Source organism: Heloderma suspectum, chromosome 1 (genome assembly GCF_057233095.1).
Source record: "Heloderma suspectum isolate Gila_16-S chromosome 1, 16-S_ref, whole genome shotgun sequence".
Lineage (NCBI taxonomy): Eukaryota > Metazoa > Chordata > Lepidosauria > Squamata > Helodermatidae > Heloderma > Heloderma suspectum.
The window spans coordinates 179833709-179859311 of NC_139458.1; the positions used below are offsets into that span (position 1 = coordinate 179833709).

The 25603-nt window shown below is 44.6% G+C and overlaps 1 protein-coding gene across 5 annotated transcripts in view; it reads left to right on the top strand.

The window, feature by feature from the left end:
- Nucleotides 1-25603, top strand: part of TANK (TRAF family member associated NFKB activator) — a 57430-nt gene that overhangs the window by 12206 nt on the left and 19621 nt on the right. For 4 of the 5 annotated variants that reach the window (XM_084811634.1, XM_084811649.1, XM_084811625.1 and 1 more), the window contains exons 2-4: nucleotides 8882-9040; nucleotides 14611-14719; nucleotides 20435-20565. In XM_084811634.1, coding sequence (XP_084667760.1) covers nucleotides 8942-9040; nucleotides 14611-14719; nucleotides 20435-20565 — 339 coding nt within the window. In that variant the 5' untranslated portion in view covers nucleotides 8882-8941. The remainder of the gene's footprint in view (nucleotides 1-8881; nucleotides 9041-14610; nucleotides 14720-20434; nucleotides 20566-25603) is intronic. The other variant, XM_084811658.1, reaches the window with a different exon arrangement.

The following is a 25603-nucleotide window of genomic DNA, read 5'->3' on the forward strand; positions in this document are numbered from 1 at the left end:
CACTCGCTCTCCCATTGGGGACGTGGGAAGCGGCCTTATACCGAATCAGACCACTGGCCCACCTAAGCACAGTCTTGTCGACACTGACTGGCAGCGGCTCTCCAGGGTTTCAGGCAGGGATTTTTCCAGCCCTGTCTGGAAACGCTGGGGATTGAACCTGGGACCTTCGGCACGCCAAGCAGGTGCTCAGCCACCGAGCTGTGGCCTGGTTGTAGGCAGTTTATGCTGTACACAATTATTTCTGTTGTGCCCATGAATTGCATGTAGTGCAATTCCTCTGGGGATTGGCCAATGGCAACTGGAGAAAGAGACTTCTCAGTTGTGGCACCCTGCCTTTGGAATCCTCTCCCCTGGGAGGCTCACTACCACCTGTTCTTCTGACTTTTCAATACTAGGCAAAGATCTTTCGATTTTCCAGGTTGTGTACATGTTAGCTGAGATAGTTTTATTGTATTGGGTGCTTGTTTTAACTTGGTTGCTTTAACTATGCTACTGTTTTTTTGTGTTCTATAGTTTGTATGATTTTTAAAGGCTTTTATTGAATTGTGAAGCACCCTGAATGTTAAGCTTGATAGGACTGGGTATCAGTTTTCTTGCATAATTAAATACAGAAGCAAAGGTTTAAAGCCCTCTATAACTTACAAAGCCATATTTTCATTTAGTGTTCCTGTTGTTCTTGGATTGAAGATCCCACCCTTCTTCCCCCACCCAAGTTAAAGTAATACCTAAAATATCACTTTTAATTATATTTAAAAATTAAAAATAAAATTTTTAATTATCCCCAAAGAATGCCAGATCTGTAGTCCAGTGGCAGAAATAGAGGGTACAAAGGATGAGAAGGCTGGCCCTATAATGAGGCAAGTGGGGCTGTCCACATCAAGTGGCAGATATGAGTGCAAATTGTCCATTGTTTAGCTTTGCAGATTTTCTGCCTCTAGGCATCAAAAGATCTTGGGCGATCTCTGAGCAGGAGCCCAGCGTTGGTTCGGGGGGCCAAATACAAACTTGCAATGTGGGCCTCCTCAGACATGCACGCACACGCGTGCACACACACACACACCAGAATCTCATACAATACATGCATCTCATTATTTGTATTTGTAGCCAGTCATGAGGCTGTGGTATATTTGTGTGTATAGGAAAGTAGATATTCTTGACCCTGTAAATCTTACCAGCACTACTGGTTTCTGCTGTCCCTGGGTTGCCTTTATCCACCTCCCTTTCGTGGTAATGGTCACATACATAAAATTAATATGTATGTGATCATTACCAATATGTATTAATATGCAATCCTTTATTTGTTATTTATAAATGTAGGAGTCTTCTTTTGGCCCAGATAGGACCCCCAAAGTGACGATTTTAAAAAAACTTTTAGGGCACAATCCTATTCAGATAGGCAGCTGCCTCCAAACTAGGAGGCGAGTGCCTGTCCAATGCAGGGCAGGAGAAGCACGGAGGGGATCATTCTCTCTGTGCTTCTCCTGCCCTGCATTTTGGCTAGACAGCTGATTGCAGCTGTCTAGCCACGGGAGGGCTGAGTGGGGGAGGAGGCTGCCGTATGACATATTGGATGTGTGGTACAGGCATTTCCACCCTCCCCGCCCCGGAATACCCCTTTTCGGCTGCTCCACGCTCCTCTTGCAAGCGTGGAGGATGGGGCTGTTCCATGCTGCCTCCGAGGCAGTGCGGAAGTGGGAGGAGGATGGTTCTCCGGGAACCGACCTTGGAGCATGGATTTCTCCCTCCAAGAATTACAACTTCAAAACCACTTTTAAAACTTTAAAATGGCGCCAACAGCAGAAATTAAGAGAATCTTAAAACAGTGCAGAGCTAAGACGTTTAGGCTACAATCCTATATCCTGTACCCACTTACCTGAAAATCAGTGGGCCTTCCTTCTGAGTAGACCTGTATAGGATTGTCCTGTGAAAATACCAAAAAGCCATATGGAACAAAAATGTTTTAACAGCCTGCCCCAAACTGCTTATCTGGGAGTAAGTCCCATTACACTCAGAGGGGCTTATCTCTCAGTTAATCTGTATAGGACTGCGCTGTGGAACATTCCCTAGTGAAGCTGTTGTTACCCAGAGAATGGAACCCATGATCAGCCCAAGGGGAAGAGAATGATGGGAATGCAAAAGGAAATGCGCCTTCCTCAACCTAGAGGTGCAACACCCAGGTAGTGTAGTATAATGTGGTGGAGTGATGTGCTAGATGGGCCTCCATGAAAAGTATTGCGTGACTTTTGGGAAGCCACTAGAAGGGTGTTTAGACAATCCCCCCACTTATTCAGTGAGGGAGGAGCAGGATGGCCACAGTCACACACTGTGCCTGCACATTTATAGTTGTTATTCGCATTATGTACATAGGTCCCCTTCACACTAACACCAAAAGTGTGGCTGTGGAGCATGGCCAGCATCAGGGGCTTAGCTGGCAGGTCCAATTCTGCTCTTCATCATCTGTTTACTGAAGCAGGGCAAGGCTGGTTGGGGTCTGAAAATCCCTTGTTTCTCAGCCTAACTTACCCTATACAATTGTTGAGGATAAAATGGTATGTCCCTGTGTACGCTTTGGATGAAAAGCACGGTACAAATATAATTAATAATAGCTGGACACAGCTTTAGACCTCGATCCTCACATTCCAGGCTTGCAGCTTCAGATTTTAGGAAATCGCTTTTTCCTTACTTGTGGTGGTGGCCGGGTTTGCTGGTTCATTCCATTTAACTTGAACAGCACACATGCTCCTTATCTATAATTATTAAAGAGGATGTCTGTCTGTCAGCACCATAGCACCAAGACTATGAAACTTAGAGAGCAATCCTGTGCAAATAGGCACCTGCCTCTGAACTCAGAGGCAACCACCTATCCAATGCAAGGCAGGCAGAGTGCGGAGGGGATCCTCTCCTTGGCTGTCTAGCCACCGGACTTCAAAGCAGGGTGGGGGAGGCCAGCCGATGCGTAGGAAGCATTGTACTGGCACTTCTGCATGCCCCGCCCCCGGGAATGCCCCCTTTTGACCCGCTCCACGCTGCTCTTCCGAGTATGGAGCCCAGGGACGATCCGTGCCGCCTATGAGGCAGCTGGAGAGGGGGCAGGAAGGCGGTTTTCTGGGAACCGACCTCAGAGTGCGGGCTCCAAGGTCAGTTCCCAAAACCCAAACAATCCTATGGCCGTCTAGCCGCTGTCTAGTGGACATAGGATTGCGCCCTTAGACACCAGAAACTTGGCATGTATGCAAAGAGAACCTTAGGGGTGTGTTGTTGTTGTTCAGTCGTTAAGTCATGTCCGACTCTTCATGACCCCATGGACCACAGCGCGCCAGGCCCTCCTGTCCTCCGCTCTCTCCCCGAGTGTGCTCAGGTTCATATTCATTGCATCGGTGATGCTATCTACCCATCTCCTCCTCTGCTGCCCCCTTCTCCTTTTGCCTTCAATCTTTCCCAGCATCAGGGTCTTTTCCAGGGAGTTTTCTCTTCGCATTAGGTGGCCAAAATATTGTTAGTGTATTCATTACTTTAAATGTGTCCGTGTGTTTGAAGCCTGTAGTGCCATCTTCAGTCACTAGGGGGTTGACTTCCCTAACCAGTGGATAGCTTTCCAGTCAATGCAGTTTGAAGCCAGGAGGGAGTGTTCTGAGGCCCTCTGACCTATGTGGGAAAGCCCACCTCAGGGGAATAGAATAGATAGACCCTTCCTCTCCCTCAGGGAGTTACAGAGGTGCACCATGGCACGGGCCGTGCCTAAGGATGCCTGCAGTCGTGGCTTCACTCAGACGGGGTAGACACAAAGTGTCCAAGTTATGACAACTGGGTAAGTTTGCTTCAAGGTTTCACTGTATGAACCTAAGGGTTATTCCAATCCATGTGAAGCTGGGTCCATTCGCTAACGGCTACTAAGAAGAGGGCCTTTTGTTCTGTGGCACCCTAGTTGTGGAATGAGCATCCCAGAGAGGCTCGCCTGGTGCCTACATTGTGCTGTTTTCATTGCCAGGTGAAGACCTTAATTTCCCAGGCGTTTGAGTTTTTCGGTGTCTCTTTTAAATCTGGTACTGTGTTTTAAAACTTTGCGCTGCTACTAGCTTCTATTTGCTTGGTTTTTTATTTTTTATACTATAGTTTTAAACGTTTAAACTGTTATATTGTATTTTATCATCTTGTATTTTACGGTTTTAATTGCTGTGAACTGCCCAGAGAGCTTTGGCTTTTGGGCGGTATGGAAATGTAGTAAATAAATAAATAACGAAGAATAAAACAGACTTGCCATCTGTTTCTCTTCCGGAATAGGAGCTTACTTTTCCAGGAACAGTTTAAAGCGAGGGTGGAGGAACCTGTGTCTCTCAACATGTTCTTGGTCTCTAACTCCCATCAGCCCCAGCCAACATGGCCAGTGATGATGGGGGCTGTAGTCCAGCAACATCTGGAGGCCCACAGGCTTCCTATCCCTGACTTAGAGAAATACTGGGCAGTATCCAGTGCTGCCCACGTGCTAGTGGCACCTACCACTAGCACAATGGAAGCTAGCGGTCCCTGAAGCAATCAGAAATGAGCGGAAGCACTTGTTTCTGGAATGGGGCAGGTCAGTGCAGCTTGCAGAAGGAAGCTTTGTTGACATCCCCCATTCCAGAAAAGAGCTCATTTCAGGGGTTGCTTTAGGAAGCATTAGTTCCTGTTGTGCCCTCAGGACCAATCACTAGCACAACAGAACAAGAGAAGGCACAGCAGCAGTATTGGATACTGCCCGCTATGACTAGTCAGTTGCCTAGATTAGGGATTTTATATTAGACAACTGCAAGTATGAAATCCAGCTGTGGAAAGAAGTCTGCCAAATTTGCAAGCCCATGAGATTTTAGTAGCTATTTGCCCATTTGTACATATGGTAGCATGTTGTGATTGAAATGGGATTTCATTTTTAAAAAATTGGTTGCCTGGAGGGAGGCAATTCTTATATGCCACAGGTAACCTGGTGAGTGGTTGAATACAACCCTGTTATAAGTCTGTTAATTGTGGTGTTTACCATTTATGAAATCATCTGCTTGCTAGGTGGCACACTTACTTTTATTCTGCATTTCCTTTTTTTTTTTTTTTAAGAAAAGGTAATTGAAACGTGGTATTCTAGGAGAGCAAGCATGCCATACTTTGACAGCAAAATCCTTTACATGTCTAATCATAAGTAAGTCCCATTGAGTGCAATGGAGCCTACTCTCAGGTAAGTGGATATAGGATTGCAGCCAAAGCTCGCAAATCTACTTGGAAGGAAGTCCCATTGAGTTCAGTGGGGCTTACTCTTGGGGGGGAAAGGTATGGTATTGCAGCCAGGTGGAGCAAACCTATGCCCATCCAAGGAGTGCTCTGAACATCCTGTACTTTGCTGGCAGACCCTTGGCAGAGCAGGAGGAGTGATGGGGGTGATCTTCACCTTTCTGTTCTCCTTTCTGCAGAGATTCCACTAGACACACTTTTTTTAGTGGTGTTGCGGGGGCAGGGACAGGAGTTGAGAGGCTTTAGGATCCTGTGGATCCTTGGAACCTATCCTCCCGCTCATTTGCATCATCACCGGAGGTTGAGGTCAGGGCTCCCATGCTGTGCTTTCCATGGTGGGTGTAAATGGTGGGAGGGAAAAGTCCCCATTCAGATTCCCCCTCCTGAGGTTATAGAAGTGTCTACGGCCTCAGGGGAGGAACTCTGCAACATCCTATGGTCTTTGGAAAACCATAGAATTGCTCTCTAAATCTCTTGGGTATCATAGATTTTAATCTTAGATTGCAATCCTAACCGCATTTACTAGAGAGTAAAACCCACTGTGAGTCCTCTGGTTAAGCAGGCTTGGGGTTCTACCTCTATGAGTCGTGTATTCTCAGCCAAAGTGAATGTGTGTGCCTCTAAAGGATCTGAGCTGTTATAACTTGCAGAAATTGGTAAAGGCTCCTTAAATAATAATAATAGTTTCCCCTTGATGATAAATAGAAAAGCAAAAGACTGCTAGTGCCAAAGTTGACTCTGTTTAAATTAGAAATTTGTCACGTTTAATTAATTATGTTCTGGAAGCTGTTCTTGTTTGTTTGGTATCAGATCTGAGGAAAGATAATTGGTTTTGGTTTGCAGCTAGCATTAAATCTGTGGCTAAGGGGAACTGTGCAAAGTTTTAGTCTATACTGAGAAAGGGGGATGTTCTTGTGTTTAATAACTTTCATTAATAGCTATTGCATTGGAAGGTCTCTTGTATTTTTTGAGAAATTATAGTACAACTGGAGTACTTTCTTGAACATGTTAATATTATATCCTGTATTTATGTTATACCATGGGCTGTACGCTGGTAGTAGGTTTCACTGGTAGATTAATCAACTAAAGCCTTAGTTGACTGATTAGTAAGGGCCAATATAGTGCATAATTTAGTTTTTAAGTGATCTGGTTCCACTGTTGTATTACTATAATAGAGTAAAAATATATAGCCTTCCCTTCTAACAATGAGCTACAGCTTTTGTGTATTAAATTGTGAATTGTCTTACAATTCAGTATTTCAAAGAGACACCTAAGCAGGGGTGGGTGGGGTTGTAATATGCAAGTTACAGTCAATTAAATTTTGAGCAGTTAAAAAGCAGGTGGATAATCTCTTTTTTTTTTTAACTTTCATTGGTTAATAGGCCTAGGCATTATCCATCACACTATAGCATCAAGCCTGTGGACTTCATTTTTGTCACTTCTAATGGGGCAGTCAACTTGATTGAGACCAAGTTAGTTGAACTGAATTCCCACTGAAATTAGTGAGACTTTAGTCAAGCCATGACTAAAGTGCCCCATTGCTTTCAGTGGGACCTAAGTTCAACTAATTTAGTCTGGATCCAACCCATTGGTATCAGTGGATGCTTCAGCATGATGTAGGGCAGAGCTGTAGACACACAGCTCAGCACCTGCGTGATCAGTGATAGAGATCAAAGCATTTCACCTTTCCTAGCATATGTGGAGGTATGGGAAGCCTAAATGCCAGACATGCTCTAATTACTGACGGGGTATTTAGATTAACTAACAAAATATGGTGATGGCCATCAGCTGATAGGTGCCTTTAGAAAAGGATAAAGAGGACTTTATGGAGAATAGGATCATCAAGAGCTATATGTATGTATTTATTTAAATATTTATAAGACATCTTTCTGGGCCACAGTCATCTAAGGCAACAAACAAAATAGTGTAAGAATAACATTACAATAATGTAATAGTAATTACTAGTTATAATAAAAGTTATGTTATTAGACATGAGTTAGGCTATTAGTAGACATAAAGCTAAAGCAAGACTTCGTGTTCAGAGGCAGGTATACTGCAGCATAACAGATGCTGGGGACTACTGAATAGGGGCAGTATCCTGCCTCCATGGCCTGTTCACTGCCTTCCAAGAAGAAACTGGCTGGTCACCATTGGGAAAAGCAGTTGCTGGACTAGGAAGATCTGTTGCTTGATGCCGAACGTTCTCTTTATGTTCTCTTTGGGGTGGTTTCCTGTTCTGTCCACAGGGCGCTCACTACTTTCTCCCCTGCCCTCCCCTCTTCCTAGAAGCCTCCTAGTAGCAAGTGATCTGTATCCTTGAAAGGATAAGGACGTCAGGAAGTTGAGCTTCCCAAGGGAAGCTGTGGTGGTGACCGTCTCCATAACGCCAGGGTACAGCTCCAGCTCCCTGTCTTTTTGTCTTGCCTCAAAGGGCCAAGGGTTGGGAGACACAGACCGACAGACATGCGAATGCACAGCCAGACATGGCCAGTTCTGCCTCTGTGCCTCTCAAGCCATGCATGCAGTGCAGTTCAATGGTACTCTGCTATTTTAGCCGCTCCTGCTTGTAACGTAGGGTGCAATCCTATGCCTAATTAGGCAGAAAAAAGTCCTCCAAGTCCCAGCATTCCCCAGCCAGGATGGCTGGCTGGGGAATGCTGGGAGTTGGAGGACTTTGTTTTCTGTCTCAATATGCATAGGTTTGCACCCTTGAAGTACTAGTATAAGAGAGCTGAGTGAGGAGCCACCATAGTGCTGCATCTGCATGGTGTGGAGAATGTGGGTAGGGAGACATTTCTCTCCATCTCTCAAAACACTAGAACCTGGGGTCATCCCATGAAGCTGATAGGTGGGACATTCAGGACAGAGAACAGGAAGGACTTCTTCACGCAGCGCATAGGTAAACTATGGAATTCCCTACCACAGGATGTAGAGATGGCCACCAGTTTGGATGGCTTTAAAAGGGGGTTGGACAAATTCCTGGAGGAAAAGGCTATCAATGGGTACTAGTCCTGATGGCTATGTGCTGCCTCCAGTACCAGAGGCAGTGAGCCTATGTACAGCAGTTGCTGGGGAACATGGGCGGGAGGGTGCTGTTGCACTTGTGTCCTGCTTGTGGGCTTCCAGTCAATAGCTGGTTGGCCACTGTATGAACAGAATGCTGGACTAGATGGACCCTTGGTCTGGTCCAGCATGGCTGCTCTTATGTTCTTATCCCTGACTGCTTAGGGTAGCAGTGGAGAACCTCAGGCCCAGAGGCTGTCCCAAACTGGCCGTCTGGGGTTTCCCAGAAGGCCCCACCCACTTTATCTAAACCATCAATCATTTGGTGGTTTCCTGGCTTTTGTGCAGTTAAAGGGTTGGAATGTCTGTCCTAAGGCTGAGTTGCTGGTAGTGAGATCTTTAAGCTAAAATATGCTGGTTTTGGGGGGTCCACCCCTTCTGCCCTGGGCTCCACCGACCACTGGAACGTGTCTCCCAAGAACTTCTCTGAGGGAATTTGACCCTTGGGCTGAAAGTGGTTTTGCACCCTAGGCTTAGGGGTGAAATTGCTTCTTGTCCCCGGGCAACTGCGGGAATAGTAAAACTGTTGTACGGTAACCAATGCCTTCCCCCTCTTTTTCAGTCCTTTAACCAGATCTGCTGCATTTGTAATTTCTTCAGTGATGAGACATTGCTGGGAAGTATGGATAAAAATATTGCAGAGCAGCTTAATAAAGCGTATGAAGCCTTTCGGCAGGCATGTATGGATAGAGACTCTGCTGTGAAAGAGCTCAAGCTAAAGGTATGTGTCTGTTTTATATCTAACACTACAAGTTAGGATTGCATTTAGGGTGGCTTCCAAAGGGAGGTCAACTCAGATTTCACACACCACAGAAGCATTCAATGGAGTTTGATGATGCTGGGGAAATAGTGTTAATGGTCCACAATGATCTTCCACTTCCAGGTGTGAAGTTGGGCGATGCAGCTTGCTTGTTGCTGTCTGTAAAACTAGATTTTGCAGCTGTTGAGGGCAGATTGCTTCTGGCTTTAACTGTGAGGAGGCCTTGGAGTATATACAGATATTGCTTTGGTGGCTGCATTCCCCAAGTATGCTGTGCAATGCACAGTGGCAACTGTCTCCCCCGTTTGCAAGAGGAAGTGAGAAGATAACTGGTCATTTGGAACTTCCTCGCTTTTTTTATACAGTTGGCATATTATTTCAAAAGAGAAAAAAATGACTTGGGTTATATGGAAGTGTTATGGGGCTGAAAGGTGTGGTTTGGGGGGTTACTGTAGCTCAGTGGTAGAGCATCTGCTTTGCATGCAGGAGGCCCCAAGATTAATTCCTGGCATCTTCATTTTAAAAGATCAGGTAGCAGGTGATGGGACAGAAACAGCTTTGATCGCCTTGGTGGATGACCTACGCCAGGAACTAGACAGGGGGAGTGTGTCCCTGTTGGTTCTGCTGGACCTCTCAGCAGCTTTCGATACCATTGACCATGGTATTCTTCTGGGCCGCCTCACTGGGATGGGACTTGGAGGCACTGTTTTATGATAGCTCCATTCCTTCTTGGAAGGGCAGACCCAGAAGGTGGTGCTGGGGGACTTCTGTTCAACCCCCTGGCCATTGGCCTGTGGGGTTTCTCAGGGTTCTGTTTTGTCCCCCGTGCTATTTAACATATACGTGAAACTATTGGGAGAGGTTGTCTGGAGTTTGGGGATTCGGTGTTGCCAGTATGTTGATGACGCCCAACTCTAATTTTCCTTTCCATCTAATTCCAAGGAAGCTGTTGCAGTGCTAAACTGGTGTCTGTTGGCAGTAATGTTCTGGATGAGGGCAAACAAATTGCAGCTTAATCCAGACAAGACAGAGGAGCCCCTGGTCAGTCGAAAGGAAGATCAGGGAATAGGGATCCAGCTTATGCTAGATGGGGCTACACTCCCCCTGAAGACACAGACTCGCAGCTTGGGCGTACTTCTGGATTCAGCCCTGAGCCTGGATACCCAGGTTTCAGCGGTAGCCAGGAGTGCATTTGCACAGTTGAAGCTAGTGCTCCAGCTGTGCCCGTTCCTTGAGATGTCTGACTTGGCCACAGTGACACATGCCTTAGGTACATCCCGTTTGGATTACTGTAACGTGCTCTAGGTGGGACTGCCTCTGAAGAGTGTTCGGAAACTTCAGCTGGTTCAAAGAGCTGCTGCTAGACTGTTGACTGGGGCTGGCTACAACTCCCCTGCTAAAACAGCTTCACTGACTCCCAGTCTGTTACCAAGCACAATTCAAACTGCTGGTCATGACCTATATGGCTTGGGTCCATCTGAAAGACCGTGTTCTCCCCTATGAGCCTGCTCATGACCTGAGATCTTCAGGGGAGGTGCTTCTCATAGTCCTGCCACCGACACAGGCTCAGCTGGTGGGAACGTGGGAGAGGGCTTTCTCGGTGGCTGCCCCAAGGCTCTGGACTTCCTTTCCCAGGGAGGCAAGAATGGCACCTTCTTTGGTATGTTTTTGCAGGCAGGCAAAAACTTTTTTGTTCTGGCAGTCCTTTGGGGATAGATAGTCTGGATCTGATGGATATGATGGATTGATACTATTGTTTATATTGTTATTGGTTTTTCTAAATTCTAAAATTTAGACAATTTTAATGTTATTGATTTAATTATATTTTTAACTTTTGTATATTTTTATTTATATGTTTTAACTGTACAAGTTTTTAATGAGTCCCAGTATTAGGGAAAAGATGGGATATAATAATAATAATAATAATAATAATAATAATAATAATAATAATGGGAAAGACTGCTGCCTGAGACCATTGAGAGCAGCTACCAGTCAGAGTAGACCAGAGGTGCAGAACCTCAGGTCCAGAGACCAGATCCCGCCCTCCAGGTTTCCCAGAAGGTCATGTCCTTTTCCCCCCAACCACTCATTGTTGGGTGGATTCCTAGCTTTTTTGTGATTTTCCCCTCCCCCCATTCTAAAAGGTTGAAATGCCCCTCCTAAGGCTGAGTCAGAGCTTTAAGCTACAATATGCTGGGATTTTTGTTCTGCCTCTTTTGCCTTTGGCTCTGCCCCTTTGGCTGTAGTCTGGCCCACCACTATAATGCGGCCCCTGAGAGTGTCTCCAAAATGGAATTCAGTCCTTGGGCTGAAAGAGGTTCTGCACCTCTGGAGTAGCCGATGCTAGGCAAGATATTGGACCTGGTGTAAGGCAGCTTCCAAAATCCTTTCCCACTGTAGTAATACACTACTCCTCAGGTCGAAGATCAGTGCTGTCATTACAGTTGTGCTGCTGTTTGAAGAGTTGCTCCTTCCTTTTCCTTCCTTGCTTTATACATGTCCGGTGCTGAGATGTTTCTTCCTTGGCTCTCCCTAGAGGAGGAAATGTGGCTGAGCTGCTTGACCAACATCAGAATGTTACTGTTGGAAAGCAGTGGGAATGGACTTTTATTTTCTTCTTGGGCCATTCTTTTAAGTAGGGATGTAAGAACTCACCCTAACTTGGTTTCTCTGGGTGCTCGCCAAAGCAGCGCCCCTGCTCGCACCTGGCAATACCTTTATTAGGACCCCCCCAGTCCCACACTCGGGCCGCCCATGAGCTCGGAGAGTTCCCCGGGCTCACTGCGATCCCTTTCGGTGAGCACCCGCCGTTTTCATGGCTTTGATTGCTACATAAAACAGGAAGTTCAAAATGCGCATATTTAAATATGCGCAGTTTGGAGCTGGGAAAGCTAAATAAGTGCAATATTAGAGGTATAATCCCTCTAATATTGCGCTTATTTAGCTTTCCCAGCTCCAAACTGCGCATATGTAAATATACGCATTTTTAAAACCTCTTGTTTTAGGTAGCAATCAAAGGTGTGAAAATGGCAGGCACTCTGAACAGGATCGCGGTGAGTCCTGGAGGGCATGAGCGGACACAAGCGGGGGGCGGGGTGAGCAAGGACAGCGTCTCGAGGGGCGCAGTCCGGGGTCGTGGGCAAGGGGAGCCCACTGAATTCCTGGACCCAGTCGGGCGCCCGCAACATCCTTACTTTCAAGCTATTCTTTCAAAAGAATCCTTTCTTTGAAAGCCATTTGTTCAAAAAGGGTTGGCAATAGTTAAAGTGGCTGTGCGGTTAAGTTTACCAACATTATTGTCCCAGAGAAAAATCATACTAGCAAGCCTGTCCGCCCCCACGCTCCTCTGTTAGCCATTTGCGGCCTGTTGATAGCTTGAGTGGAGAAAAGACCTAATGTCCTCTTCGCCCTGCAATAATTTGCTCACGCTTCCCTGCTGACTGGCTTGACTACGCATAGTGTTGCATCCATGGGGGCGGCCCACCTCAAGGATAGTCCGTGTGCCTCCCTGAATTTTCATTTTTCAGTAACAAAAACTTGTAATTTATTCCTTTGGCTTGTGGGGATATAAAGAAAAGCATTCATGCAGTATTCTAGCCAATGGCTCACCAGTACAAAATTCATCCCAAGTCCACAGCTGGGCAATACCTTTATTAGGACCAGTCAAGATTCCACAAAATTGTGCAAGGCTTTGAGTTTTCCAGAACTCTTCATCATACTACGTGGTACAAAAAACAGGGGACAGGGAAAGAAACAGAAAAGTTGGTTAGGTGTTCTTGCCATGGAGTCTGGAATTTAGATGGACCCAATCTCAAATCAGAGATTTGCAGTCTGAATGAATTAGTCTGTGGTAGGTGTTGCAGGTATCAGATTACAGCTAGCATTGCATTTTGGCAAAGAGAAGCAATGGCTGATCTCCATTTCTGAAAACACAAAGCGTGTCTGTAACTGATCTGCTTCTTGCCTTGGGCGAAACATACAGGTTCCAGGGGCAGCAGAGAGCAGAAGCACAGAGAAGCACGTGCCCTTATATTGGCAGAGCCAGAGATTACATTTTAGGCTAAAATCAGTTGCATCTAAATTGTGAGTCTTGCCTAGTGGTTGGAGGGCATTTGCCTCAGTGCAAAGTCCCACTTCAGGTGGTAGAATTGAATAACTATATTAAGCCACCTGTATCTTACGCTCTGATTATTCTGCAGTGGTTCCAAAGGTCACCCCAAAAGCTCTGCTTCTGGGCCTGCTTGCTTAACACAGGTGTCCAGCAAGTGGTTTATTTTCAAGTCAGAGCGAAAAGTACCTGCTTCTAACCTGCTTGGCGGTTGGATTCTGTGAGTGCAGAGCCATATGACGTGATTTCCTAAGGAATACCGACCTGTAGATGGGTCGTACTTGAAATGCAGGTGACTCACACAAGTTGCTTTTGGTTTAATGCTTCCCCCCGCTTTTTGCTCCATGGCTCTTCCGTTGTTTGTTGGCGCGCCCACCAGCAGACCACCAGCAGCTGCTTCCTGAGCCTCTGGTTGGCCGCTTGTCTTGCTAGTCTCTGAAGATCGGAGCTGTGTCAAACGCATAGAAACCGGAGTCATCCTGGCCAGATGGTGCTCAATACAAATGGATGTTTGGTTGTCAAGTATATCTTCTAGTCAATAACTTGTTGCTGCCATCTGACTCTAAAAGAATCATTTGTGCCTGCGGACTGTCAAAAGCATCTTCTCTTCTGTCTGTTTTAGCTGTCATGCTTGTGCTCTGTGCAGAAGTGTTGACAAGACATTGCTGTTGTACATTTTCAATTTGGGTCTTAGTGACTCTCTCCTCCTCCCCCCCCCTTCTCTGCTTCTTGAGGTCATCTTAGCTGCTGGAATATACTGACCTCCTTGGCTTTTTAATGATGCAATGATTTCTGGGGGCTTTACTTTGAGTCTGGCTGTAGATAGACTCTTTGGTATATTAGGGTATATGGGTGTTTTATGAAAAGGTGTCTTTCCCCCATCCCCTGAAAGCTGTGATTTTTCAGAACGCTGCAGAATGGGAAATGGTGAAGAAACCATAGAGATCCTGTTATCCAGCCACCCAAATAATTCATTTGTTCATGCAAGAGAATAAACATTTGCTGTAATGGGACATCATAACATGCCATGAGATGTCCTGAGTGCCCATTTTTGGAAACTATGCAGTGCTAAAAGAGAGATGGTGTAATGTAATCATGTGGTGTAATAGACCCATGGCCTTTCACTATCTCTCAGCTTAACCTACCTTGCAGGATTGTTGTGAGAAGAGTGGGTTGGAATGCAGCCATATATGCCCCCTGGGCTCTGTGGAGGAAGATAAAAATGCAGGAAACAAAAAAGGGGGGAACAAGATAAAACAGAAATATCTGGCTCCCTCACTGTTAAAACAAACTAGCATACTGGACACATGTCATAACCAGCAATATGCAGGGTTGCTAATACTGTGGCTTAGGCAGGTTCTGGACCTGTCTGTGGTAAAGCTTTTTCTCAACACAAAATGACTACTTCTAATTACCTTTACAGACAGACAGCTATGAAAAGCAGACATGTGAACAACAGAAACAAATCGACTTTCTAATGAGCGTCGTTGCAAAGCTCAAATCACAGTTGGCTTCTATGAATGCTAACAGAGGTAGGTACTTTTCATATATCTATCTATCTGTATGTGTGCGTGCATGTATGTGCGCACGCACACACACGTGCTTTAATGGCCATGAACCAGAGAGTTTTCCTGGATTTTCACAACACTGAATAGCACAACTGCTTTTCTTTTCCATTATGTATCTAGAAAATTTAATTCCAGAATAGTAATCTGTTAAGGTGCCACAGGACTCTTTGTTGCTTAGTTTCCCTATTCTCCAAATTATGAAGCATGCTTTGATTTTCTGTGCTGGTAACTTCTGTGTTGCAAGCTAGAGGAGAAAAACATGCAAGCTGATCTGAGGATCAGTGCCAGTTCCTTCAGGTCTGGATTCCACTGCAGAAATAATTTGCAATCTTTGCTTTGCTGCATAAGATGCTGCTGATGTATGAAAAATGTGACAGCAGGCTGGTAATGCCAGGAGTAAAGGCACTTTGATAGTTCTGACACCTCGTTTTCTTATACTGCACGGCCCATGCAGTTGGCTTTGTGTCATTTCCATGAGATGCGAGTGCTTAACTGCATCTTTAAGGCAGTGTTAGGTACATTTGCGATTTTGCTCAGTAGGACTCCTAAATGAACATGCAAAGGATCATATGATGGGCCTTGCTGATATTTAACTGGATCTAGCTTTACCTGACTCTCTCTCCAGATTGTGCTGAATGTGTTTTAGGCTAGAGGTGAGAAATATCTACCTGACGTTACGGTAGAAATCAACAGCTGGAGGTGCTAGGGGGTTGTATCTAATGGGTTCTGTCCAACGTTGGACTAACTTAACTGCTGTTCATTGCAGTGGGTCAGTTCTAACTAGGGCCGACATTGATACAACCCTGATTACCACCAACTGGTTTCCTGTTTTCCAACCTAGAGTGGATGGATCCATGGAAAGTACATGTGTGCGAATGGCATTTGCTGGCAGACCACTTTGAGGGAGTAAGAATAGAGCCCAGTTTGCCACCTTCCGCCCTGCCCCTCAGGGTGCCATCCCCCTCTTAAAATTATTTGCTGATTCAGGCCTTGCAGTGTAAAACTGCTGCAGCTACACTAAGAAGCTGAAAGGTCCTTGAAGCTAAAACAATGGAGGACATTTCATAAATGTAAAACTTTAAACCAGGGGTGCAGAACCTCAGACCTGGGGGCCAAATGTGGCCCTCCAGGAGTTCCAATCCGGCCCTTTGGGGTTCCAGTTGAATTCCCAATGCATTTCAATACTTGGTCTTTACCAAGGGAAAAATTCTTGGAGATTCTTTTGGAGGATTCAACCTCCCTTGCTTCTTCCCAGAGAGGGAATCCTCCAAAAGAATCTCCAAGAGTTTTTTTCCCTTGGTAAAGACCAAGTGTCAAAATGCGGTAGGAATTCAATTGGTGCAGCTGTTTCTTTTTTGACTTTGGTTTCCAACTTTACAGCTGTTTTTTCTGGTCCCTATTGACACTGTTGCCCTCTGGGGTTCCCCAGAATGCCACACCCCTTTCACCCAACCATCAATTGATTGGAGGTGTTCCCAGCATTTGTGCATTTCCATGCCCCTCCATTCTAAAAGGTTGAAATGCCTCTCCTAAGGCTTAATTACAGGCAGGAAATGCGTTTAAGCTAAATTACGTTGGCATTGTTGGTAGTTTTTGTATTTTGTCCCTGCCTACCACTGGAATCAACTTTCGCTGGATCATGGAGAAAGCAAGAGAATTCCAGAAAAACGTCTATTTCTGCTTCATTGACTATGCTAAAGCCTTTGATTGTGTGGATCACAACAAACTGTGGCAAATTCTTAAAGTGATGGGAGTACCAGACCACCTTACCTGTCTCCTGAGAAACCTGTACGAGGGTCAAGAAGCAACAGTAAGAACCAGACATGGAACAACCGAGTGGTTCAAAATTGGGAAAGGAGTACGACAAGGCTGCATATTGTCACCCTGTTTATTTAACTTATATGCAGAGTACATCATGAGAAATGCCGGGTTGGATGAATCAGAGGTTGGAATTAAGATTCCTGGGAGAATTATCAACAACCTCCGATATGCAGACGATACCACCCTAATGGCAGAAAGTGAAGAGGATCTAAAGAGCCTCTTGTTGAGGGTGAAAGAGGAGAGTGCAAAAGCTGGTTTCAAACTCAACATTAAAAAAACTAAGACCATGGCATCCGGCCCCATCACTTCCTGGCATATAGAAGGGGAAGAAATGGAAGCAGTGACAGATTTTACTTTCTTGGGCTCCAAGATCACCACAGACGGTGACTGTAGGCATGAAATTAAAAGACGCTTGCTCCTTGGGAGGAAAGCTATGGCAAACCTAGACAGCATAGTAAGAAGCAGAGACATCACTTTGCCGACAAAGGTCCGTCTAATCAAAGCTATGGTTTTCCCAGTAGTAATGTATGGCTGTGAGAGCTGGACTATAAGGAAGGCTGAGCGCCGAAGAATTGATGCTTTCGAACTGTGGTAGTGGAGAAGACTCTTACGAGTCCCCTGGACTGCAAGGAGGTCAAATCAGTCCATCCTAAAGGAAATCAACCCTGAGTGCTCATTGGAAGGACAGATCCTGAAGCTGAAGCTCAAATATTTTGGCCACCTAATGCGAAGAGAAAACTCTCTGGAAAAGACCCTGATGCTGGGAAAGACTGAAGGCCAAAGGAGAAGGGGACGGCAGAGGATGAGATGGCTAGATAGTATCACCGATGCAATGAATATGAACTTGAGCACACTCCGGGAGAGAGCGCAGGACAGGACGGCCTGGCGTGCTATGGTCCATGGGGTCACGAAGAGTCGGACACGACTGAACAACAACAACAAGCACTGGAATGCAGACTTCAGAGCTTCCCCAGAATTGAATTCATCCCTCAGGCTGAAAGAGGTTCTGCACTCTTGTTTTAAACTTTAGAAGCAATTGAGTTTGGCTGCCACAGAAAGAACAGTATTTAAACACTCTTTGGCAAGTGTGCCTGTGTATGAGCTTTGTTTGGTTTGTTTGTGTAATTTATGTAACCAAAATACTTTGGATGTGAGCCTTAGCACTTGGGAAGTTTAACGGCAGGGATGCAAAAATGTTCACAAAACCTAAGCTTCTGCTTTGAAAGAGGGAGAGATGAAGACCTGAGTAGGTAATTGAGTGGAGGGAATCTGCTCTTGCCAGTGTGTTCTGGTGTCTCCATCCATTCCTTTGTGAGGCCAGGTTGTGCTTTGCCAAGGTTCAAGCCTGCCTGGACATCTAGCCTCTGACTTGAGAGCAAACGAACAACTGCTGGTTGTGATTATTCAATAGTAATGGAAAATTGGCTGCCAATTTTTTTCTGAGCCCAATTTAGGGTGCTGATGTTAACATATAAAGCTTTAAACGACTTGGGACCCAAATAACTGGAAGAGCTCATCCTCCCCTGTAGACCAGCCAAGGTGCTAAGATCAGCAGAGAAGGCCTGTTATCACTATCACTTTGAGATTTGTGGTTTTAAGTTGTTTTATATTGTTACATTGATATGTTCCCAGGGCAGGGTACAGATATAAGGTGAAAGGTTTAAATAACAAATAAATAAAGGAAGTACACTGCACGGGTTGACAAACCCTTTAAAAATGCTATCACATTTTTTATTATTATTATTATTATTAACCCTATAACCAGCGCTCTTGGGGGTGATATACACAATAAATGCAAAAACAATGCAACCAATGTTGCAACCAATAATAAAACATATTAAAAAGTATTACTTCAAAAGCAGCAACAACAATTCAGCATTTAAAAGATTCAGCAATCATATCTTGTAGCACTAGGTTCTTGAACTGTGCCCTGGAAAACCTTGACTTGCATTCAGTCCCTTGACTCCCTGCTTGTAGGGAAGGAGGCTGTAGTGGGGGCAGTGGAATAGAGGGGGGGGCAGAAAGCAGAGGGAAGGGATGTACAACAAAAATGGAAGTGGAAAAGGCTAAAAATAAAGTGGGGGAAGGAACAAGGAAGTAAATATTGAGTACAAATGAGTAAAGAGGAACCGGGAAAGAAGGATTTGGGTTGCCCAAGAGGGGTATGTAGAAGAGAGAGAAAACTCCAGTCCCGTGACATTGTTCAGTTCCTAGATGACATCACTTTAACAAGATTGCAATGCAAGATTCAGTTAAGCTTAAGTTTGAAAACTGCTGCCTGGTCTGACTACTCGGGGGGAAAACCCGCACACTTGCAACTGCATTGTACTTCATTGCTAATTCAGAGTACTACATTGTACTTCCAATGTTAGTATGCACATGCTTTTCCTATACAGATATTAACTCCATGCAGGAAAAAAGGCCTTAGACAGATTATGTGGTAGCAATTTTGTTGGTTTTCTAAAACTTTCTAGACTGACTTTCATCTGCCAAAATGGGTTCCAGGGTGGTATACAAATAAAAATTACACTCTGTGTGTGTGTGTGTGTGTGTGTGTGTATACACACACACACACACTCACAATAAAACATTCCAGTGAATCAATCCACAGAACAAATGTCTACATAACATATTTCAAATGTGTGTGAGAGCAGTTGGGCGAAGAATTGTTCCTTTCCAGCCAAGTCCTGTGGTAGTTTGCTTTTCAGATCACTGAGTGCCACATCACCACTTGCCAATATGTGAGCTAACTTAATCCACACTGGACTGCTCAACAGTAGAAGCGAGTGGCTCCAATGTCAGTGAGATGGTGAATCTACTCTGGGTTTCAGTCAGAACTCTAAAGGAGCTATCCAAGATGCTTTGGATAACTCCTTTAGAGTTCTGACTAAAACCCGGAGTGGATGCACCACCCCACTGACATCGGAGCCACCAGCCTCCAGGGCTTCCCAATACATCCAGTAATACCTCATTCATTAAAATGTTCCGGGAGGCTCCTGGATGATCAGGGCAGCTTCTTGAAGTTTGCCAAGTGGTCCTCAGAAACGTCCTTAATTTGGATGAGCTGGAGTTTCAGATATGTCTGGGGTGGGGAACCTCTTTCAGCTTGAGGGCCAAATTCCATTTCGGAGAAGGCTTCGGGAACTGCATTCCTGTGGTGGGTGGGGCTAAAGGCAAAAGGGATGGGGCAAAAAATATCTGCATAGTGTAGCTTGAAGGTCTTACTGCCAGTCACTTAGGAGAAGCATTTCAACCTTTTAGAATGGGAGGGGGGGACTGCACAAAAGCCAGGAAACAACTAAACAATTGGTGGTTGGGGGGGGAGAGTCAGAGCCACCTGGGGAACTCCAGAGGGCCAAGGTGAGACCCCAGTAGGGCTGCGTTTGGTCCCCTGCAGACCCTGAGGTCCTCCACCCCTGAAACAAGTAGTCTAGTTGTTGAAGCTTTACTGAGTCCCTTACTGGTCAGCGGAGCATTAGCTTTAATAGATTTCAGACGGTTTGCCAAATCTCTTCCAATAACAGCGATGAAAACATTATTGTGTTGTTCAAAACGTAAATTGTGGTTCATCTTAACTATGGTTTGTTGAAACAAGCCAGCTACATAAGCAATGGTTTGCATCTTTTCTGGCCTTCTCTTGTATATTATCTGTGAAGGAGACTTGTATTTGGAAAGCAAGAAGTTAACATTTTTGCTGTGTGGTGATGGGGGTAGTGAACTGCAGATTGTGGATTGCACTGTTAGATGAATGCTGGATTCCATAAATAAAATCACATGATATATTCCACATGTTTCATATTAGCTTGCTGATTATTTTTAATTGAAACAATGTTAAAAGGAAGGCTCTTTATTTTGCAGTTAATGCGTACGATCAACCTCCAGTACCTGAAGATGGTGAAGCAAGAAGAAACGGTACCTTACTGAACTTAGATTCTGATCAGCTCCATGAAAAGCTGAAACTGGCAATGCAAAGAGAGAAGCTTTTAAAGGTATGATACTTTTCACAAGGTAAAGATTAACAATGACATTTAACAGCTCGATCCAGACGTCATGGTAAATCATGGTTTATTGTGAAGGGAATTAACCTATCTGAACCTCAGGCTAATGCATTCCCCCTCCTCTCCCATCTGGTGGCAAGGAGGAGGAATGTCACTTCTGTTTTCTATTAACTACAGTTTGTCCTTCCATCCAGACTGGACAAACTGGTTTACTTTAACTATGGTTTGTTTGGAACACGCCAACTTCAAGCAATAGCTTGAAGGGTTGAACAACACACTGAATTGCAGTTAATAAAAAAAGAAAGTGAAAGCTTCTGATCTCTTTCCAGCCAGACTGGAGGAGAAAAGTGGAGGGGGGAATGTGTGAATCTGAGTCTCACACAAGCTTGTTCCCATCACGACAAACCATGGTTTATTATGATATCCAAACGCAGCCAATACATGCTTGTTAGAGTGTGTGTGTGTGTTTTCGCTATTAAGTTTGGTATAAAATCAGATATCCAGCTCTTAAATCACTGTGGTCCAGTATGATTTTCATTTATCCTGTTGAAATAGTGTTGAGGTTTGCACCTCGTTCGCAGATGAGTGCTCTCATTGCACTAGACATGCAAAACTGCAGTGGGACGAACTGGGATGCTGGTCTGGGTACAAAGAGCCCCATTTAAAGGTGAATGTGGCATTCTTTTTCAAATGTGCTATTTTTCTTACCTTTGCTTTGCTGATGGTATTCATCATTTGGCACACATAGCATGTAAGACCAGTTACAGCAGCCTTCCCCAACCTGGTACCCTCCAGATGTTTTGGAAGACAACCCCTATCATCCCTGAGCATGTAGCCACAAACATCTGGAGGGCACCAGGTTCAGAAAGGCTTAGTTCCAGGTTTGTTATTGGTGTTCTGTTCTTCATTAAAAATCTTTAAATAACCAGCCGTAAGAGTTGGAAACAAAGGAGTGACAAAACTGGGGGAGGGAGAAGGCTAGGTGTCAGTTCTTTGATATCTAGCTATTGTTGTTGTTCAGTCGTTAAGTCGTGTCCGACTCTTCGTGACCCCATGGACCATAGCATGCCAGGCCTTCCTGTCCTCCGCTCTCTCCCAGAGTGTGCTCAAGTTCATATTCATTGCATCAGTGATGCTATCTAGCCATCTCATCCTCTGCTGCTCCCTTCTCCTTTTGCCTTCAGTCTTTCCCAGCATCAGGGTCTTTTCCAGTGACTTTTCTCTTCACATTAGGTGGACAAAATATTTGAGCTTCAGCTTCAGGATCTATCCTTCCAATGAGCAGTCAGGGTTGATTTCCTTTAGGATTGACTGATATCTAGCTATAGGCTTACATTATTTAAAATGGCGAGTTCTTAGCTATAGTTTTAGTTGTTCATAGAATACTCTGCAGAACTGAAAAATCCATTCATAAATAGATATCAGCACCTTATCAGTCCTATTTAAAACTGCTTTCTGCCTTTTTTGCATTCCCACTTGATACTCATTTTTGAAGTGTTGCCTACTGGCGTTTGATCAGCTCTTCTGAGCTGGCAGACAGTTATATTTTCTCTACATACACAAATGTCTTACCCCACCAGCTTGGAAAGGTAAGTCCTTCCTGCTTAGCATTGTTTGTAGTTAGTTTTGTACCCTTGCATATCCCATGGGCTATGCCAGGGTTGCATGAACTACCCTTGCTGGGTTTGTACGATGCAATATGCCATGGCAACCACCTGCCGCGGCTTGAACATTCAAAGGGGTGGCTGGCACACACCACAACCCACCGTGGCTTAAATAAGCCATGATAAGCTGCAGTGTTCATGCAAACCTGGTCACACTGTGCCAAAATGAAGGAAGGGTACAGTTTGCCAGGGCCTGGAGATATAAGGGAGCCTAGCCCATCACCATGAGGGGGAAAATTGAGGCCAACCCAGGGATAGTGAGAACCAGTGTGCTGGTATGATTTACAGGTCCAAAATATCCGTGAGGAAATCTCTGCTGTACCACACACAAATATTGTACTGCTGTGTCTGGCTATAAATACAAATTTTGGGCTTGTATGGATGGATGGGACCATGGTATGAAGATTCTGGTTTTGTTTAATTGTTTGTGAGACTTATACTCTGCTGTTAAAGAGTTTGGATTGTCTTGCATGATTCCAAAATAGTCTTTGATCTAAAATAAACCTTGGTTTGAGACCTTGGAGAGCCTCTGCCAGAGTAGACTGTACTGGCTAGATGGATTAATAATTTGACCTGGTTTAAGGCACCTTTATCAACATCATTTGTGAAAGTTTATTTTAGGATTTGTTTGCAGAAAATGAGTTAGGATCATTGTATTTCTGTCAACTAAGCAAATTTTAATCATACGTGTTAATTTGTTAAAAAAATACCTATTTTGTCGAATTAGTGACAGTTGATAATTATGTTGTAGAAATCTAATTTGAGAGAAAGTCTCTCTCTCTCTCTCTCTCTCTCTCTCTCTCTCTCAACAAGCTTTTGCAATTACTGCTTCAAAAATTAGAAACTGGAAACAAAACAGAAAATGTCATCCTCTGCAAACAGCATACTAAAATATTTCTTTCCTAGTAGTTCATAAACAGAAAAAGGAGATTAAAATGCTGCCCAAGAGTTATTGCCCTGTTAAAACATCCTCAGTGCTTGCGCCACTGTAAATGTTTAAAGATGGTTTGAATTGTGATGGCACACAGATGTTCAGTTAACACTTTGATATCACAGCCGCTAAGATCCTGGGCTGTGAATCAGGAGGCCTTAGGCAAGCCCCACTCTCTCAGCTTCGGTTCCCCATCTGCAGTGGGAGGATAATAAAACTGACCTACTTTACAAGTCTGTTGTAAAAATTACAACAAGATAGTTCATGGGAAGCACTGAATATTCAGAAAGCAGTATCTAAATGCTAATAATTTATTATTTTATTTATTAAATTTCTTAATCACCCATCTGGCCGGTCACCCGGCCACTCTGGGCAATGTACAATAATATAACAGTTTAAAACAATAAAATTCCACATTAAAACATCGTATTTCTAAAAATACCCTAACCCACCTCAAATGTGTGCCTGAACAACCACGTTTTCAGTGTGTGGCGGAAGCTCATTAACGAGGGGGCATGGCGGAGTTCCCTAGGGAGGGAGTTCCACAGCTTGGGGGCTACCACAGAGAAGGCCATCTCCCTCGTCCTCACCAGCCTAGCTGTCCTGGCTGATGAGACAGAGAGGAAGCTATCCAAGGCTGATGTTGTTGAGTGGCCCGTCTGGTGTTGCTGGAGGCGCTCCTTGAGATAGGCTGGGCCGGAACCATATAGGGTTTTAAAGGTCAAAACCAACACCTTGAATTTGGCCCGGAAAACAACTGGTAATCAGTGCAACTCTTTCAGAATCAGACTGATGTGATCATGCCAGTGGCTGCCTTTAATCAGGCAAGTTGTATTGCTTCTAAAGAAGCAATTAATTCCAGTAGATCTTACTTCTAAGTTTTTGTTTTAAAAGGGCCTAATTTATCTCTTAAGCAGTCTATGCATCTGGCTTCATATTTTAATCAGGCACTTGCCACTATAACTGCAGCATTAGCATGACACCCACCAGGGCATGGATCCCTGACTTATTAACACTGTATGTCAGGGATGCAGAACCTCAAGCCTTCTGGGGGTCACACTTTGGCCCTCTGGGGTTCCCCAGAATGCCACGGCCCTTTCCCTCAGCCACCAAACATTTGGTGGTTTCCTGGCTTTTGTGTAGCTTTTCCCCATTCTAAAAGCTTGTAATGCCTCTCCTAAAGCTTAGTAACTGGCAGGAAGAGAGTTAATCTAAAATATGTCGGTCTTCGGGGGGGGGGGGTTGGCCTTGCCCTTTTTGCTTTTGGTCTCATCTACCACTCGAATGTGGCCCCAGAGAGCATCTCCAGAATGGGATTCAGCCCTTGTGCTGAAAGAGGTGCTGCATCCCTGCTGTGTATGCAAACAAGGTGACCTGGCAAAATGAAATGCCAGCTATGTGGAACCATGAAAAGGGAAGAGAAGTTTTCCCTCATGTACCCAGTTCACCATTTAATTTGGCCAGAGACAACGGCTTAAAACAGGTGGGCAACTTGTGCTCCTTCATTTGTTTTGGCCCACAACTCCCATGAGCCCTAGCCAGCATAGCCAATAGTGAGGGGAGTTGTAGGCGAAAGGATCTGGGTGCCCATTCTCGGCTTAAAACATCATTGTTTGGCACAGTGTGGTCCAGCTGCCACTGCACTACAGAACCTCTAATCTGCCTACTTCTAAATGAGTGTGCTTAGGAGTGCTATATTACACCAAAGTTCAAGACTGCACAGATAGTCCTTTACTGAGGAAAAAGAGAAGATGGATATAGTGGGGAAAATGGTTGCCATATGGAGCAGCTACTTGGGTATATGGAAACAGTCCTTAATGATCTGGCCAGAATGAGGCTTTATAGTTATAACATTGCACAATGGAAAGAAATGGAGATAAACTTCTACATATGAGTCTGTCCCCAGTAAGCTTACCAAACTGATTTTAAGTCCAAAATGGAGTCTTTGAAGATAATTGTGTTAGGATCACTTCACACATTCTGTTTTTAGGATAACATAAAATATATATTGTGAATGCAACGAACAAGTGTTCAGAAACAGCTACACTTGTCAGAGATGAGTGTGCTGAGGATTCCTGTTGAACGTACATTTGTGGTTTTTGTTGCTGCTGTGCAATATTTGAATCAACCCTTGTAGAACAGTGGTGGGAAGAAACATCTTTAGATGTTTTGGTCTTCAACTCCCAGCATTCCTGAGATTTGGCCATACAGGCAGGGGCTTCTGGGAACCTACCTTCTGCCCACCCCTGCACAAGTGGAAGATAACACTTAAGTCAACTGGAGATGCTGTATGTAATATCTACACCTAACCCTTTCTTTCTCTTGCTTGTAATAATCTATGTGCTTAAACCTGCTTTGAAATTCATCATCTGTGTGTCCTTTGCATGTTTAATTTGTTTCCTTCTTTATTTTTCTTCTTTCCAGTTATTTATTA